General features: G+C 41.8%; 1 protein-coding gene across 4 annotated transcripts in view; it reads left to right on the forward strand.

The window, feature by feature from the left end:
- The window catches only part of SOCS5 (suppressor of cytokine signaling 5), a 106,990-nt gene that overhangs the window by 36,088 nt on the left and 54,084 nt on the right, over window positions 1-16,818 (forward strand). For 2 of the 4 annotated variants that reach the window (XM_039530710.1, XM_039530709.1), the window contains one exon: window positions 10,424-14,491. In XM_039530710.1, the coding sequence (XP_039386644.1) occupies window positions 10,436-12,046 (1,611 nt within the window). In that variant the 5' untranslated portion in view covers window positions 10,424-10,435 and the 3' untranslated portion in view covers window positions 12,047-14,491. Of the gene's footprint in view, window positions 1-6,494; window positions 6,524-10,423; window positions 14,492-16,818 lie in introns of those variants that run through there. The other 2 variants (XM_039530711.1, XR_005596292.1) reach the window with 2 other exon arrangements.

A 16,818-nucleotide genomic window follows, 5' to 3' on the forward strand; every position in this document is an offset into this window, starting at 1 on the left:
GATATGAAGGGCGCGTATTTTCACGTCGCCATTTCTCTTCCACACAGAAGGTACCCCCGGTTGGGGGCCTACCGTCGTTTCCAGTATACGGCCCTCCCGGTTGGCCTCTATACAGCCCAAGTGTAGTCGAAGTGCATGGCTATAGTCGCCACCTCTCTTTTTGCCACCGTCAGATACACGTTCTAGACAATCTAGACAATTGGCCCATTCGAGGGACTCTCGGGCCCAAGTTACCAGTCATGTGGGCATCGACACGGACCTATTCCTGTGTCTAGGCCTGATGATCAATAGTAAAGTCCACTCTGGTTCCCACGCAGGGAATAGAATTCATTGGGGCCATCCTGGACTCCAGTCTCACCAGAGCCTGCTTACCTCAGCCTTGGTTTCATGCGATGGTAACAATTGTACAAGGTCTACGGACCTTCCCGACAACTTTGGCTCGCACTTGCCTAGGTTTCCTGGGTCACATGGCTGTCTGCACGTTTGTTTCCAAACATGCCACGCTTCGCCTCCGTCCACTTCAATCGTGGCTCACCTTGGTGTACCACCCGGGCAGATATAGCATACTCCTGGTCATCTCGTTCCCCTGACCATCCTAGGCTCCCTCGACCGGGAGTCAGCGCCCTCCCTGGTGTATCCAGGCAGGCTGTTCCATTAACCCCTCGGGGACCCTCATGACAGACACCCCATCTCTCGGCTGGGTGCTCACCTGAGTCAGTTTCGCACTCACGGCCTTCGGTCGGCTCAAGAGCTGGCCTTACACATCAATGTCCGAAGCTGAGAGCAGTCTGCCTTGTATACCAGGCGTTTCAGCTGGCGGATCACCTCAGCAGATTCTTCCTGTCTCACAAGTGTTCGTTTCCTCCGGACATTATCAATTCCGTTTTTTGGAAGTCGGTCTTTCCCCGCATAGCCCTCTTCGCTCCCGCGAGAGTGAAAAGAGAGAGAAGTTCTCCTCATTCCAAAGCCTCTCCCCGGGCTCAGTCTTGGAGGGGTTTTCTGCTGCCGTGGATGAGCCATCGGCTGTACGATTTCCCACCGTTCCCGCTGGTTCACAGGGTCCTGCTAAAACTCCGCAGGGACGGAGCGCACCTGATCATGATCGGTCCAGTGCAACCCAGGCAGCACTGGTACACCAGGTTGCTACCCCTGTCGGTAGCCAACCCTATTTCCCTACCTCTTTGCCCAGACCCCATAACGCGGGATCACGGCAAGCTTCACCACCCAGACTTGTAATCCCTGCACCTCACAGCATGGCTGCTGCGTGGCTAAACCGATCCGAATTACATTGTTCTGCCTCGGTTCTACAGGATTCTCCTGGGTGGTAGGAAATCTTCCACTCGGTTAACGTATCTGGCAGAGTGGAAGCGTTTCTCCTGCTGCTACGAAACGCACAATGTTTCTTCCGCCGAGGTCCTGATCCATTCCGTCTTGGACTACCTCTGGTCTCTCAAACAGCAGCACCTGGCGCGGTCCTCATTAAGGGCACTCTTGGCAGCCATCTCTCACTTCCACCCAGCGGAGAGTGGCCGCTCCGTATTCTTACACCTTGTGGTTTCTAGGTTCCTCAAGGGCTTGGAGCATTATACCCCCCCCCCCCCCGTTGGCCCCTGCCAAAACCTGGGTCTTCGACCTGGTTCTAACCAGTTTTATGATTGCCCATTTGAGCCACTGACGACATGCTCGCTGACATACCTGTCCTGGAAGACAGTTTTTCCTTGTAGCCTTTCCATCGGCCAGACGAGTCTCCGAGCTTCAAGCGCTCACGATGGAACCACGGTATACTGTGTCTCTCAAGGACAAGGGCAGTTGTGACCACGTCCGGCCTTCCTCCCTAAAGGTGGTGTCAGCCTCTCATATCATCCAGGATATCTTCCTTCCGGTCTTCTTTCCGAAGCCTCACTTATAGCAAGGAGAGCAACAATTGCCCTCCCTAGACATCCGTAGGGCATCCACAATCTATATCGAGCGGACAAAGCCCTTTCGTAACGCCCCCAATTCTTCGTCATGCTGGCGTGCCGGACGAGGGGCATGCCTGTCTCCTCCTAGAGGTTTTCGTCTTCGATGACGTCGTGCATCCGCACCTCCTCTGTTTTGGCCCATGTTCCATAGAGCCACCTTACTTCACATTCCACCAGGGCTCAGGCTTCTCTGCTGCCTTCCTGGCTCACGTACCCTTTCAGGGGATGTGTCGTGCAACTACGTGGCCCTCGGTCCACACCTTTGCCTCATTGGCCCAAGAGTCCTGAGATGAGGCAGCCTTTGGCTCAGCAGTTTTGCATTCTGCAACATCTAACTCCGACCCCACCGCCTACGTAAGGCTTGGGAATCACCTAACTGGAATGCATAGGAGCAATCACTCGAAGAAGAAAAGACAGTTACTCACCGTTGTAACTGTTGTTCTTCGAGATGTGTTGCTCCTATCCATTCCAGACCCGCCCTCCTTCCCCGCTGTCAGAGTAGCTGGCAAGAAGGAACTGAGGGGCGGATGGGTCGGCAGGGGTATATATCCTGCGCCATGGCGGCGCCACTCCAGGGGGCGCCCAGCCGACCCACCGAGTGTTGCTAGGGTAAAAATGTTCCGAAGAGCCGTGCACGCGCGGCGCGCACACCTAACTGGAATGGATAGGAGCAACACATCTCGAAGAACAACAGTTACAACGGTGAGTAACCGTCTTTTCCTCTCTGTCAGACAACGGGATAAACAAACTTAGCAGAGAATTTTCATAGTAGTAGGAAATCCTATATCAAAAAGTTCCAGCTGGTGCAGCAACTAATTACAGAAAAGGATTGTGAAAGAACTCAATCCATAAGAATTAGGACATGATCTGGTAGGCTCCTAACTTTTGTCTTTATTTACTGTTAACATTTGGGTGATGTTGAACTAATGGCTGTCCTAAACTTCACTAATTCTATGCGGAGTTTTCATCTCTCCAGGCGCTGTTATCACTCAGTACAATTGCATGTGAACCCCACACCCAGATACAGGGCCAGCTTTAGCAAGTGTGGGGCCCAATTCATACTCACCTGGTGGCGCTCTGGGTCTTTGGCGGTACTTCGGCTGCGGGTCCTTCACTCACTCCGGGTCTTCAGTGTCACTCAAGGACCCGCTGCCAAAATGCCGCCGAAGACCTGGAGCAAGTGAAAGGCCTGCTGCTGAAATGCCACTGAAGACCCCTCAGAGCGCCATCGGGTGAGTAAAAATTAAAAAGGCATTGGCGCGGGACCCTCTTAGGCGCCGGCGCGGGGCCCAATTCCAGGGAATCAGGCAAATTGGCCTAAAGCCGGCCCTGCCCAGCTATATTGCATGATTGCTCCCAGAGCCACTCATGACTCACATAAGGCAAGGCACCAGCCAAATCCCTCCCAGCACTGTACCTCAGGAATATACTGTCTTCCACTGCTCAAGATAGGCAATGCAAATCTATTAACTGGTTCACCACTTCATCAATGGAAAATAGATATACACCAGCCTTTTTACAAACCTGAGCAGTTTTGCCACACACTTCGTACAAACTCACTGGTAAAGATAAACAGTTAAACAAATATATTGACTTCAAAAGATAGATTTTAAGTGATTATAAGTGACAGGCAAAAAGTCAGTTAGTTACCAAAATAAAATAAAATAGAAGTACGCAGTCTAAACTCTCAACCCTATTAGACTGGGCAACATCTAGATTAAGCAGTTTTTCTCACCCCACTGCATATTGCAGTCCTTAATATTCAGGTTTTGTTCCTTAAACCTGGACCAATTTCTTCTGTTGGAGTCTTCAGTCTTCTTCTGAGAGTCTTGGTTGCTTGCAGCATAGGTGAGAGCAGGAGAAAGGCAAATCATGGGCCTGCTGTGTTCTGTTTTATACCCTTAGTCCATGTGCTTGGAGAATACAAGTCCAGGCATGTCACATGGGCATTGCTGAGTCCCAAGGCAAGGTTGAGCAATTCCCCTGGTGTAGTCTCATGCATGTGAGTCGTTGTATTGTAGCTCCCTTGCTGGACAATGGCTGGCGATGGGTTGTTTTGACACCCTGCCCGGGCGTTGGTTACTTTGTTGTTGCCTCTGGGAGAATCAGCCAGATATTAACTCCCAACTTACAGCATGTTTTAGTGACAACCATACAACACAATTCTCATAATTTCATATGCATTAATGATGTACATATATGGATAGAAAAATAACTTTCAGCACATCATAACCTTTCCCCTGATACCTCACATGGCCTGCTTTATGTACAAGATCACAATTTTTTATATAATATAATATAATATATATATATATATATATATATATATAATATGGGGGTTACAGGGCGCTCCCCCCAAGGTATAGAATGTCACACTTACATCTGTGTGCACTTGTGCAAAGTGGGAGTAAAACATGACATTACAGTGAAACATTATGATACTAGCATTTTACACTCACTGTGTGCTCATTTTACACAGGTGTAAATGACTACATGTAACAGGTAATGAAAACTCAAGAACGTTTAGTAGAAATAATTCTCTTGCTTATCTATTTTATAAAAGGTATTTGAGGGTTGTTTAAAAACTGTACTGCACTGCAGTGAAGATCACTGATAGCAAATACATTCCAGAACATTAGCAAATTCTGGCAAATTGTAGGGTGCTGTTTTACATCCACGCACAAAAACAAAAACAAAAACTACTGGCAATGTTAACTTTTTATGGAGATGGCTCTTGAGCTGCTGCAGAAGTAATCCATGTTTTGTCAATGTAGTGCCACCCCAAGAAACCCTGGAAACAGAAAACCTGTTGAACTTCAAGCATCTGAAATTATTTGAATCAGGCTTTAAATACTAATTTGAAAAATAATTTTGAGCCTTCTTCCAATATGGGACATAAAACTTTAACTCTGACAAGTGCTCGAGTTCCAAAAACTCTCTTCCATTAGCTAAGATGGGTTACCAAAGTAGCCATTCTGCATGGTGGTCTCAGAAAGGCTTGCATGCAGGCCTACATCAAAGCAGCTAATAGTGTTGACAAATTATAGGAAATGAGTTGCTTCTTCACTTTCTGGAGCAGGTTTGAAGAATGAAGGGGAGACAGGTAAGGTTTAAATAAAAATATTGTTAAATCGAAAGCTTCAAGATAAGATGCCATGCATTTTTTTTAGGTTTTAATGAATTAAAACAGCGTGTAATTAGCCTCTCTGCCAAATGTATTCAGTAGAGCAAATGTTTTAAGTAACATAGGACTTTCATTTGTGTAAGGCAGATATGCATTCCCTCTAAAAATCATAACCTGTCTAGCACTTTTTTGATAGTTTTATATTTAAACAGGTTTTCTGCCCCCCAGTTTAATCCAGGAGGGGTTGTTTTGGGGAAAGGATGTGTTGGAAAGCCTTTGATTTTCACTGGTGGCCTGACTTTCAGATGTGCTGAGCAACCTCAGTTCCCACTCAAGTAAATGGGAAGTGAAGATGCTTGGAGCTTTTGAAAATCAGGTCTTTTTAATCACTCTGGTCTTGTTCAGTAGCTCCATCTATGAATATTCATATCTTTTTTTTTTTTTTATTCCTTAGCTGTTATGCCACATTCCTTATTCTGAAAAATCTGCCTTTTAGTCACATAATTTCCTTGTAATTCAGTAACATTTCAAGCTCACTCTTACTACTACAGGCTGGGGGTTTGGGGTAAGGAAGCAGTAGATTAAATCATTCAATTGTTACTCCTGCCTGTTGCCATTAAAATTCTAACTAGCAGCTGAGAGAATTGTGAGTACTGTTTTCTCCTCCTGAAATTCTCTTACCTATTCTTGGATGCCTGAAATGAAACATATGCCATCATTTTGGAGAACCCACCCCTAAACTTTCATAGTATAGTGTGACCTCATCTTAAGTAGATTTTCTTGTGGCTAACCTTCCTTCCCATATTTTAAGTGCATGGGTCAACCCCCCCTCCCCCGCTTTACAACGAATAACACCCCTGTGGCAGCTACAGCAGTTGCTTACCTGGAAGTGTAATAGTAGGAAAATATATATTTTTAGCTGCCTTTTGATGTGATGTAGCAGCTGGAGATAAGGAGAGCCAGCATCAAGTGATCAGCTAGCTCTTCAGGCCACCAGTGCTTCTGCAGACCAGAGCTTGGAAACCACTGCTTTTAGATGTGAGACCAAATATATAGCAACATTTTCCACAAGGTCTATACAAGTATGTCCATAGCTTCAGCAGCCTCAAGGGATCCAGATGCTTCTCATCTTGATCTGTTTAAAAAGATCCATTTTGGGATCTTCTGCAAAGTCCTGTCTCACCGCCAGTATTAACAGACTTAAAAAAGGAAAAGCCTTCAAGGTTTTTGTTTGGTATGATAAACTGTCTGAACATAAACCATTGCATATATAAATTAAATATACTTTATTGTAAAGTCTCTTGATAGTCAGGTGGCAAATCTTAAATTTCTAGGTAAAGATATATATTTTAACTTACTAAAAATATCATTTAACTGTCTTTATTTTTATAGTAATCATGTTATCCGCAGCTTGGGAAAGGAGTCCAGAACATACATGGTGAGATACAGTCTCAAGACAGGACATAGTGGTTTATATGTCTTTTCTGAGTAAGACATATAAACACCACTATATTTATATTTAACACCACTTAGGGTACGTCTTCGCTACCCGCCGATACGGCGGGTAGCAATCGATTTCTCGGGGATCAATATATCGCGTCTTATCTAGATGTGATATATCGATCCCCGAATGTGCTCATGTCGACTCCGTAACTGCACCAACGCGAACGGCGGTAGCGGAGCCGACATGGGGAGCCGCGGACGTCGATCCCGCGCCATGAGGACGGTAAGTAATTCGATATCAGATACTTCGACTTCAGCTACGTTATTCACGTAGCTGAAGTTGCATATCTTATATCGATTTTCCCCCATAGTGTAAACCTGCCCTTAGAAGCAACTAATCTCTGGGCCTAATTCTCAGAGCACCAATTTAAAAGAGTACACTTTCTGCATACCTGCAATCACTTCAGGGATAGCTATAGGGAGGAACTTGCAGCCCACATACTAGTTACAAGAAATTTGAAACACATCAGACGTATCCATTTTAGTTTACATGACTTAACTAATAGCCTTACAGGAAGTAGAAGAGGTCACTCTCTAGGTCTGTATCGTTTTGAATCCTGGACAACATCCCATATGGTATCTTCGTAAATCAACTTGCTTAGAAAATGCAATTCTGAGTTCATTGCACCCTCATAAACATTTATTTTGTATGCTTGGCCTGAAGTTAAGGGAAAAAGCCTTGCTATTTTTAAAGGCTTTCCAAAAAGGGACCTATTCCCTCCTCTTTGTGTTTTATCCTGTTAAGCTTAAATAAGGGAAGAAGTTTTATAGGATTGTCTTTAGGTTAGGTTCCAAAGAGGATGGAGCTAGGCTGTTCTCAATGGTAGCAGATGACAGAACAAGGAGCAGTGGTCTCAAGTTGCAGTGAGGGAGTTCTAGGTTGGATATTAGGAAAAACTATTTCACTCGGAGGGTGGTGAAGCACTGGAATGGGTTACCTAGGGAGGTGGTGGAATCTCCGTCCTTGGAGATTTTTAAGGCCCGGCTTGACAAAGCCCTGGCTGGGATGATTTAGGTGGGAATTGGTCCTGCTTTGAGCCGGGGGTTGGACTAGATGACCTTCTGAGGTCTCTTCCAACCCTAATCTATGATTCTTAATAAACTTTCTCTTTGTTTTCCTAGCAGCTGCTAAAATTGTCATCCATGTCCATAATGATAAACAATAATATCTCTCCTTTCTCAGTGATCTTTGTTTTCTCTCCTTTTTTTAATCTTATATGCTCTTTTACTAGGTTGGATCTTTAGCACTGTGTAATTGCCAAGCATTGTGGACCCAGTGTTTTAGATAGTTTGGTCCAGCAATTTCAGGGAGCCTAATAAATATTAACATTTTAGCTCTAATTTGATTTTTCCAGAATCTCCACTCAATGCTTATATTTTTCTTTTTATGAAGTTGTATGAAGACTACTGGCTTGCTCTTTTTATTCCTTCTCAAGATGTTTTAGCAGAAGCTTCTGTTGCTTGGGACTCCCACAGCAACCAGTAGGGTGCTCCAAGTTTGTTACTCTGGAACTGTGACACAAGGTTAAACTATACATTTGATCCCTGACTCAATGTCTCTGTGAGCAACTCTTTCAAGTGGGAGGCCCATGCCTGCACTTCTCTGAGGAGAATCCCTTGACTCATCCCATTCTTAGACTGGGTCTCCAGGCAACAAACACCCCTGTTTACCAATCTTGTTACCTACTGGGTCCAATTGGATTTGGCTCCTGCTAAAGACTTCCCTCAGGGAGCTGTGAACAGTATCAAAATGTAGTGGCAGAGAGTGGCTTGTTTGCCAAGTTCCTATAGATTATTATCTTTTTAATGAGAGAGAGAGAGAGAGAGAGAGGTTTAAAACAACAAGCCTAAATACCCATTGACTTAGCTAAGTTTAGCATTTTCCTCAAAACGTAGGTAGGCCCAGCTTAGCATTTGTATAACAACTTCCCCTCTTTGCACCCCAAACCCCCAATTCTCTTGTGGACCAAGTTAGTCTTTCTCCGCAGACCCTGTGTCTCAAGGCTGCTATTTCTAGGACCTGGTCTACACTATACAGTTAGGTCGCTATAAAGCAGCTTACCTCGACCTAATTACATCAGAGTTTACGCTACAGTCTTGTCCCACCAATGTAAGTGCCCTACTACACAGACATCATAACTCCTCCTCCACAAGAGGGTTACATCTGTGTAGTTAGGGCCATGCAATGTCTGGGTGGACACAGTGTTACTTACTTTGGCTGTTAGCTTTCTTGTCAATTTCACAGCACCAGTGGAGCCCTGAAATTGACAAGAAAGCAAGCCAGGCAGGGAGAGCCCAGCTGCCCCCTGCTCCCCTGGAGAGTTGGACGGCCTGAATCTGCTTCTGGCGGGGAGCAGTAGGCAGCCCAAGCCAAGGAGGGTAATGTGGACATGCACTACCTGTAAGTCGACCTAATATAGGTCAACTTAAGTTTTTAGTGTAGACATACCCTAACAATTCTCAAGTCCTTTGTTCCCATTTTCTTCCACCTTGATTCCTCCTTTCCTTGAAGTCACCAGAGAGACTTGATACTTGTATTATCTTTTGAATAAAGCCATTGTCTTTCTGCCCAGTGTGGCAGAAATTAACTCTTTGGTAGCAAACAATACAATAGCAATCAAACTAGATGAACATATGATTCATTAAAATATTCCAGGCACTCCCATGTTCTTCGTGCCTTGATTCTAGGTTATCAAGTTTGGCTTTTAAAGCAGCAACTGCAGTGTGGATGCTGCTAATATTTGTATTAGTTTTTGACAATGTTTTGGAGAATGAGTGGCTGTGTCCTCTTGCTCCCTCTGCAGAGCTGGTTCTGTATAATGCTACAGGTAAAAACAGAAGTTCCATGGTCTTCCCCCTTGTTTTTGATTTTGTTTTTTTAAATAATCACTGAGAAATGTTGTTTTTTGTTAGGCATTTCATAGTTGAGGCTTTTCTTAAGAGTCAACTTCTAACTATAAGCTTTTGTGAGCATCTTACTGCTTCTCCTGGGAATTGACTCGTCAGCTTTGTATTCTTACTATCAAAACTTTGAATTTTGAAGTCTGAGTTCTCACGTCTGTTAAATACAGCTTGAAACTTTCTGTACCATGGCCTGACTTTTCAGTTTAGTTTGTGAATCTAACTATTTTTGCAGAGAGGGCCACTGCTCTTTCTGGGATGGAAAGTGTGTGTTTGCCTGATTTCATAACTGCTCTGCTGGAGTCTGCTCAATGGCTTTATCCTTAATTTTTCATTATTTGTTTTGCTACAGTTTCTTGGAAACTCCCTCAGGGAGACAATTACCTAATATATGACACTCAAAATGAAGACTTGGAAACTTTAAATATATTGTAATTAAAAAATGTAAATAACAAACTTTAGGTTTGAATACACAGTTAACCTCTGCAATAGTGGCTTTATATAGTTCTTTTATGGTTTTCTGTATGGATGTTTAAGTACCCATCAAATATAAATACCAAAATGGAAAACTTACCATTATGTTTGTTTCCTCCATTAATGCTTTTGTGGGCTTTTGGCTATTTTGTGGCGAGGTAGGGGGCCTTTTTGTAAGGTGAGATGTTATTTATTATATATATTTTTTGGAAACAAGTCACTTGTGCTTGACTGCATTCTTTTCTATGATTGTTTCCTAATATGTGAATACTGCAACACGTATAGCACCACAGAACTATGCAGGCACTATAATTTTCCTAGCTTTCAGCTAACTGTATCTTCTCCATACCTCTAACTTACTCATTTGAATATTTTTGTTTTAGTAATTGAATAAGTATCTTTATTTTTAATTTTTTTTAACTTTTTGATTAAAATCTCTTCATCCCCTCTTTGAATTTAGGTAACATAATCCATGGATCAAATGGGAAAGATGTGGAACAACTTCAAATACAGATGCCAGAATCTCTTCAATCATGAAGGTGGAAACCGAAATGAAAACATAGATGTAGACTCCACTCGATGTTCATCTGTTAAAGACAGAAGTATCCATGTACCCGATTTGGCTCCGCAGCAACCAAGCAGCCCTTTAAGAGAGAACATTGCCTTACAACTGGGTTTAAGTCCTTCAAAGAATTCAGTGAGGAGAAATCAGAATTGTGTCACTGACATCCCTCAGATTGTCGAAATAAGCATTGAGAAAGATAATGACTCGTGTGTTGCCACAGGAACGAGAGTTGCACAAAGGGATTCCTACTCTCGGCATGCTCCTTGGGGTGGGAAGAAGAAACATTCCTGTTCTACGAAAACCCAAAGCTCCTTGGATAATGATAAAAGATTTGGTCGAACACGAAGCGGCTTGCAAAGGCGGGAGCGAAGATATGGTGTGAGCTCCGTTCATGATACGGACAGCGTATCAAACAGGACTGTAGGTAGCCGTACTCTGCGACAGCGGCTTCAGGATACCGTTGGGTTATGTTTTCCCATGAGAACTTATAGCAAACAGTCCAAACCTCTCTTTTCTAATAAAAGAAAGATTCATCTCTCTGAATTAATGCTTGAGAAATGTCCTTTCCCTGCTGGATCTGATCTTGCCCAAAAGTGGCATCTGATTAAGCAACATACAGCTCCTGTGAGCCCTCATTCAACTTTTTTTGATACATTTGATCCTTCCTTGATTTCTGCAGAAGATGAAGAAGACCGACTTAGAGAGAGACGTAGGCTTAGTATTGAAGAAGGGGTTGATCCCCCTCCTAATGCCCAAATACATACTTTTGAAGCTACAGCACAGGTTAATCCATTATATAAACTGGGACCAAAGTTAGCCCCGGGCATGACTGAGCTGACTGGGGACAATAGTGCAACACTACAGGGAAACTGTGATTCTGAAGAGGACACAACAACCCTCTGCTTGCAGTCACGCAGGCAAAAGCAACGTCAGGTATCTGGAGAGAGCCATGGCCATAGCAGCAGACAAGGGGCTTGGAAAGTACATACTCAGATTGATTACATACACTGCCTTGTGCCAGACTTACTTCAAATAACAGGTAACCCATGTTATTGGGGTGTGATGGACCGTTATGAGGCAGAGGCACTTCTGGAAGGCAAACCTGAAGGCACTTTTTTGCTCAGGGATTCTGCACAAGAGGACTACCTCTTCTCTGTGAGCTTCCGTCGTTACAACAGATCCCTCCATGCACGTATTGAGCAATGGAATCACAATTTTAGTTTTGATGCTCATGATCCCTGTGTATTTCACTCCTCCACTGTTACAGGACTTCTAGAACACTATAAAGACCCTAGTTCTTGCATGTTTTTTGAACCATTACTTACTGTATCTCTGAACAGGACTTTTCCTTTTAGTCTGCAGTATATCTGCCGGGCAGTAATCTGCAGGTGCACTACGTATGATGGAATTGATGGCCTCCCTTTACCATCAATGTTGCAAGACTTTCTAAAGGAATATCACTATAAACAAAAAGTCAGGGTGCGATGGTTGGAACGGGAACCTATTAAGACAAAGTAAACAGAATCTAGAGTCCCCAGTAGGCTTACTAGGTTATGCATATTTTTTTGTGCATTAGTTTAACTCAGCAAGCACATCAGCTTTTTTGCAATACCGTATTTAATCTTGATGTTTAGTATCATGTCAGATGCTGTCTGCCGTTACATAAATCAAGTTGTGATGCCTCTTGAAACAATAAGCAGAGACAAAGCGACGTGTCTTTCATTAAGACGTACGTAAAAATTATTTGCTAACTTCTAAATGTTTTCCTTTTCCTTTTTTGTAACTGTAGTAATTGGATGAAGCAACTATGGGGCATTTCATCTAATGCTAAAGAACAAAAATAATTTTTTTTTATTGGTTGAACATTTTAATGATTTGAGTAGTGTTAAAAATTTTCAACAAAATCTTTCCTCCTTTGAAAAGTTTAATTATTCCTTTCAAACAAGTTTCCAAATGTTAATAAATAAAACATTTCAAAATGCATTTTTTTTAGCTGCATGGGAATCCTGTGTTCCATTAAGAGTTTTTTTTATACTAAAAATCAATCACAGTTAGTGCACCAGGTTTCCTAAAGATGAGGGCTTGAATATGTCTGATCAGAAGTGGACTTCTATTTAAAACATTCATGGGTTTAAGTGATATTATTAGCAAGATTAATACTATCTTGGACCGACAGTTAAATACCTGCTATTTGAAATTTAAAAAAAATGAAAACTTGCTTGAATTTGATTATTGCCATTAGTTAACCAGTCTGTAAACTTTGCTAAAAACTAAATATAAGAATTAGTGACCTGACAGCTACCTGTCACAGTTGCAAATGATGATGAGAAATGTTAATTTAAAACACTATTTAACATTGTTTATGCTGAAAGTGTTCATAGCTGAATTATAACTTAAATACCATTTCTAAAAAAATAAATAGCACGTTTCAAAGGTACTATTTTTATTCATAAATAACATTTTTCCATTTAGCACCTTTTCGTGATATTTAGACTATGTGCTGATACCGTTCAAACAAACTACTTAGAATTGAAATTCTAAGTTTGATTCCATTATTTAATATTGGACGGAAGTTTCCAATATTAAATAAGTGAATCAAACTTATTTTAATCAAACCATTTCCAACTGTTCTGTCCTTGACATTTTTGCACTAAAATGGTTTTGGAATCTCCAGTCACCTTTTTAAATGTATTTTGTACCACTTAAGTGCTCCCTAGTTTCTTTATCAGCTGCTACAGTATGTTGTTACTTTTCTATGGCAGTGACTGTGAGAGTTAGGAAACCTTTTGGCTGCAAATACAAGAAAATTTATTCTTGTATGCAACACTAACCCTTCTATCAGTGTATTTTTCTGCTTGCTGTGCCTTGTTATGGCTTTTTTGTGCTAATAAAGTACAGTATGTTCAGTGTTATACTTGTATATCTGATCTGTTTTATATTTGCATAGCTTCTCTTGTAGTAGTTAACTGAATTTTTTTAATAGCCTTTACCTAGTACATATTGTAGATGATGCACAAGTACATGCAGTTAAATATTGGTTCATCTTTGACTCTGTTAGGTGACTTTTCAGAATCCTAACAATGTTTCTATAGTCACTGCAAAATAATAGACTGGCTGAAGTTCAAGTATTTACAACATAAAAGATAAGTGATAGAAAAACAAGGTTTTTTCAGAAGTGTTATTGATCCCCTGTAGTAGTTGCAGATGCTGTCTCAGCCAATTATAGTTGATTACTAAATTAACTGAATATTTTGATTATTCCTCGCTAAATCAGGAATAGCTATTGAGTGCTGCAAATTGACAGTACATCAGTATCACCGAGACCACTTTTTGATAAACGCACATACATACAAAATGCCCCAACCATATTTTTACCAAAGAATGCTGTTAATGTCTTCATTTCTTCAGCAAAGTTAGGGTGGAGGATGGGATTTCTGTTGTATCAAATATTTATCCCCAACTAAGATTAAACCAAAGTATTTGAGAACTTCATCTGAACTTGTTAAAGTATTGTATGCAATTACGTTGATGGAGCATAAAAATTGTGTACTAGTAAGTTCATCGTTTTTGTGAATTGACAATGCACATGCAAATAGATAAGTAAATGATTAAAACAGTTTTGTAATGACTGAAAGAATGCTGCGTAAAATCATATTGAAAGGAGCTAATTTGAAATACCCAGAAAGTACTTTAAAATGTGTTTATGCTTGTGGAAAACTGTTCCCATTATGCATTTTTTGTAGTAGCTAATATGCTTTCATATGTTAAACTTCAACTGTTAAAATGAAACTTTGTTTGAACATGTAAATACTTCTCACTAAGGTTATGTAAGCATGTGTACAAATGTGCTAAGTCACTTACGTTCTGAGTCGTGTGTATCAATGAATATGCAACTTTTGGTTTAAAATCTGCTCTAAGACTAACTGCTTACATTAAACAAAAAATCACCAGCATGAAATTTCACCCAAGTGTACCTTCACTGTGTCTCTCTGTATTCCCTCATTTGGGTTTAGATTCCAGATGAGCTTACTTTATAGTTCTTGTAATAATAGAGTTCTAATGTTAAGTCCCATCCAAGTTTTGTTCCAAAATAGGGACCTGGTCTTTGCTTTATATCTACTGCAGTCTCTACATGCTGTGAATTTTAAAAACTAACATTGGAAAACTTGTCCTTACGTTTGTGTAAACGGTTGTTAGTGCTACCTGCATGGAGACGATTTATTGCGCCCCTTCTCTCCCCTCCCCCCAATAAATCATATTAGAGTGAGGGTTTTTTAAAGTACAGAATGGTTTATTTTATTGGAAATAAATGGCAGAGTTATTTCCAAACCTGAAGTTTCTAAAACAATCTTAAAATCAAGTTTAATTTTGAAGCGTTACAGTAGATTTAACTATTAACTATGCTCTGAAAAGTAGTCATGTTTCAAATTTTTCAGTAACATTGAGTTCCTTTATTTTCATTATAAAGGGGCAAAATATTTGATGCATTGAATGCTACAAAATTAGGCTGACTTTGTAGCTGACAAGTTAAATTAAAACGTAAGGATAAAAGTGCCTACTTGATCTTTAACTTTCTGGATTTTGTTTTTATAACTTTTTAAAATTTCCCTCTTTAAAGATGTGCACAACCTACTTCTGTAACATTAAAGAACATCTTTCTTTAGGTTAATAACATGCCCTGGCATAATTTCAGTCCTATTGGGCAGATATGTATTTGGGCCTCAATTCTGTAAAAAGATCCGCGCCTCTGAGACTAGTTGAAGGATTCATCCATGAGGTTTGCTTCTTAGGATCTTGGCCATAGTTGAAAAAGAACATGATAATGAAGCATTAGTGAAAATCTTTGAACATTTAAGAAGAATTCAGAGAGTGTGTAAAATATATTTGTCACAATTCTTCAATTATGTAAATTGGAATACTTCTAATGAGATTAGCATGTCTAACGTTTGAGAGATGGAAATTTTATAGTGAACACCACAGTGGTTACATATATAGAATATATAACATTTCTTATGAAAGATTGTTCCCTCTATGTTTAGCAACAATGTCTATTAAACAGAAATATATTAGCTGGCCTTCATGTTACACAATGTCAATGGATATGTCTACACTGCAACTAGATACCCACAGCTGGCCTGTGCCAGCCAGCTCAGGCTGCAGGGCTATTCCACTGCTGCGTAGACTTCCAGGCTCAGGTTGGAGCCAGGTCTTGCAGGGTCCTAGAGCACAGGCTCCAGCCCGAGCCGGGAAGTCCACACAACAGTGAAACAAACCTGCAGCCCATGCCTGAGTCAGTTGGGATGGGCCAGCCGTGGGTGTTCAGTGGCTGTGTAGACCTACCCAAAGTGGATAATTGCTTGCCGAATATCATTGCAGTCAGAACTTTCATGGCAAAAATAGTATTTAAACAATTTTAATTGTTCCGGTGTTTTGATTATGTATAACTTTCAGATTGACTTTCCATGAAGAACTCCTGAAAATACTCTTCTTGTAGAAAATATGGGACAAAGTGCTTCTATCAGAAGAAACTCCTTTTAGAACTTTATTTTTTTTTAAAGATGACTTGCTGATCATGTTTTGAAATTAATGTGCTTTAAACTCCAGTCATGTATATTTGAAGTGTTCCTATTACATGTTTCATGATAACAGGTAATGTTGCATATTTTTATTGTTTGCTGCATTAAGTTTTGAATTAAACATTTCAATGTTTCCTCCCATTTTTAGCAAATAACTAACATGTTTACTTGCCATCGTGTCATCTTTTTATTTAAATCAGTGGTCTCCAACCTTTTTACGCCCAAGATCACTTTTTGAATTTAAGGGCAACCCAGTATCTACCCTTCCCTGAGGCCCCACCCCACTTACTCCGTCCCCCTCTCCCGTCATTCCATCCCCCACCCTCACTCACTTTCACTGGGCTGGGGTAAGGAATTGTGGTTTGGGAGGGGGTGTGGGCTCTGGGCTGGAGTCGAAGGGTTCGCAGTGTGGGAGGAGGTTCTGGGCTGAGCCTGGGGCAGGGGGTTGGGGTGCAGGAGGGGGCTTCAGGCTGGGGCAGAATGTTGTGCAGGAGGGGATATGGGGTGCTGGCTCTGGGGGTGGGGCTGGGTTGGGGGGGTGCTGGCTCTGGGAGGGGGGTCAGGGCTGGGGTTTGGGGTGCAGGAGGGGACTTGGGGTGCTGGCTCTGGCTCCCTGCCTGCCCCACGCTGCTCCCGGAAGGCACCAATGCACCCCTGCAGCTCCCATTGGCCACAGCTCCTCATTCCCAGCCAATGGGAGCTGTGGGGCTGGTG

The sequence above is a fragment of the Mauremys reevesii genome, linkage group 3, assembly GCF_016161935.1.
Source record: "Mauremys reevesii isolate NIE-2019 linkage group 3, ASM1616193v1, whole genome shotgun sequence".
NCBI classification, from domain to species: Eukaryota; Metazoa; Chordata; order Testudines; family Geoemydidae; genus Mauremys; species Mauremys reevesii.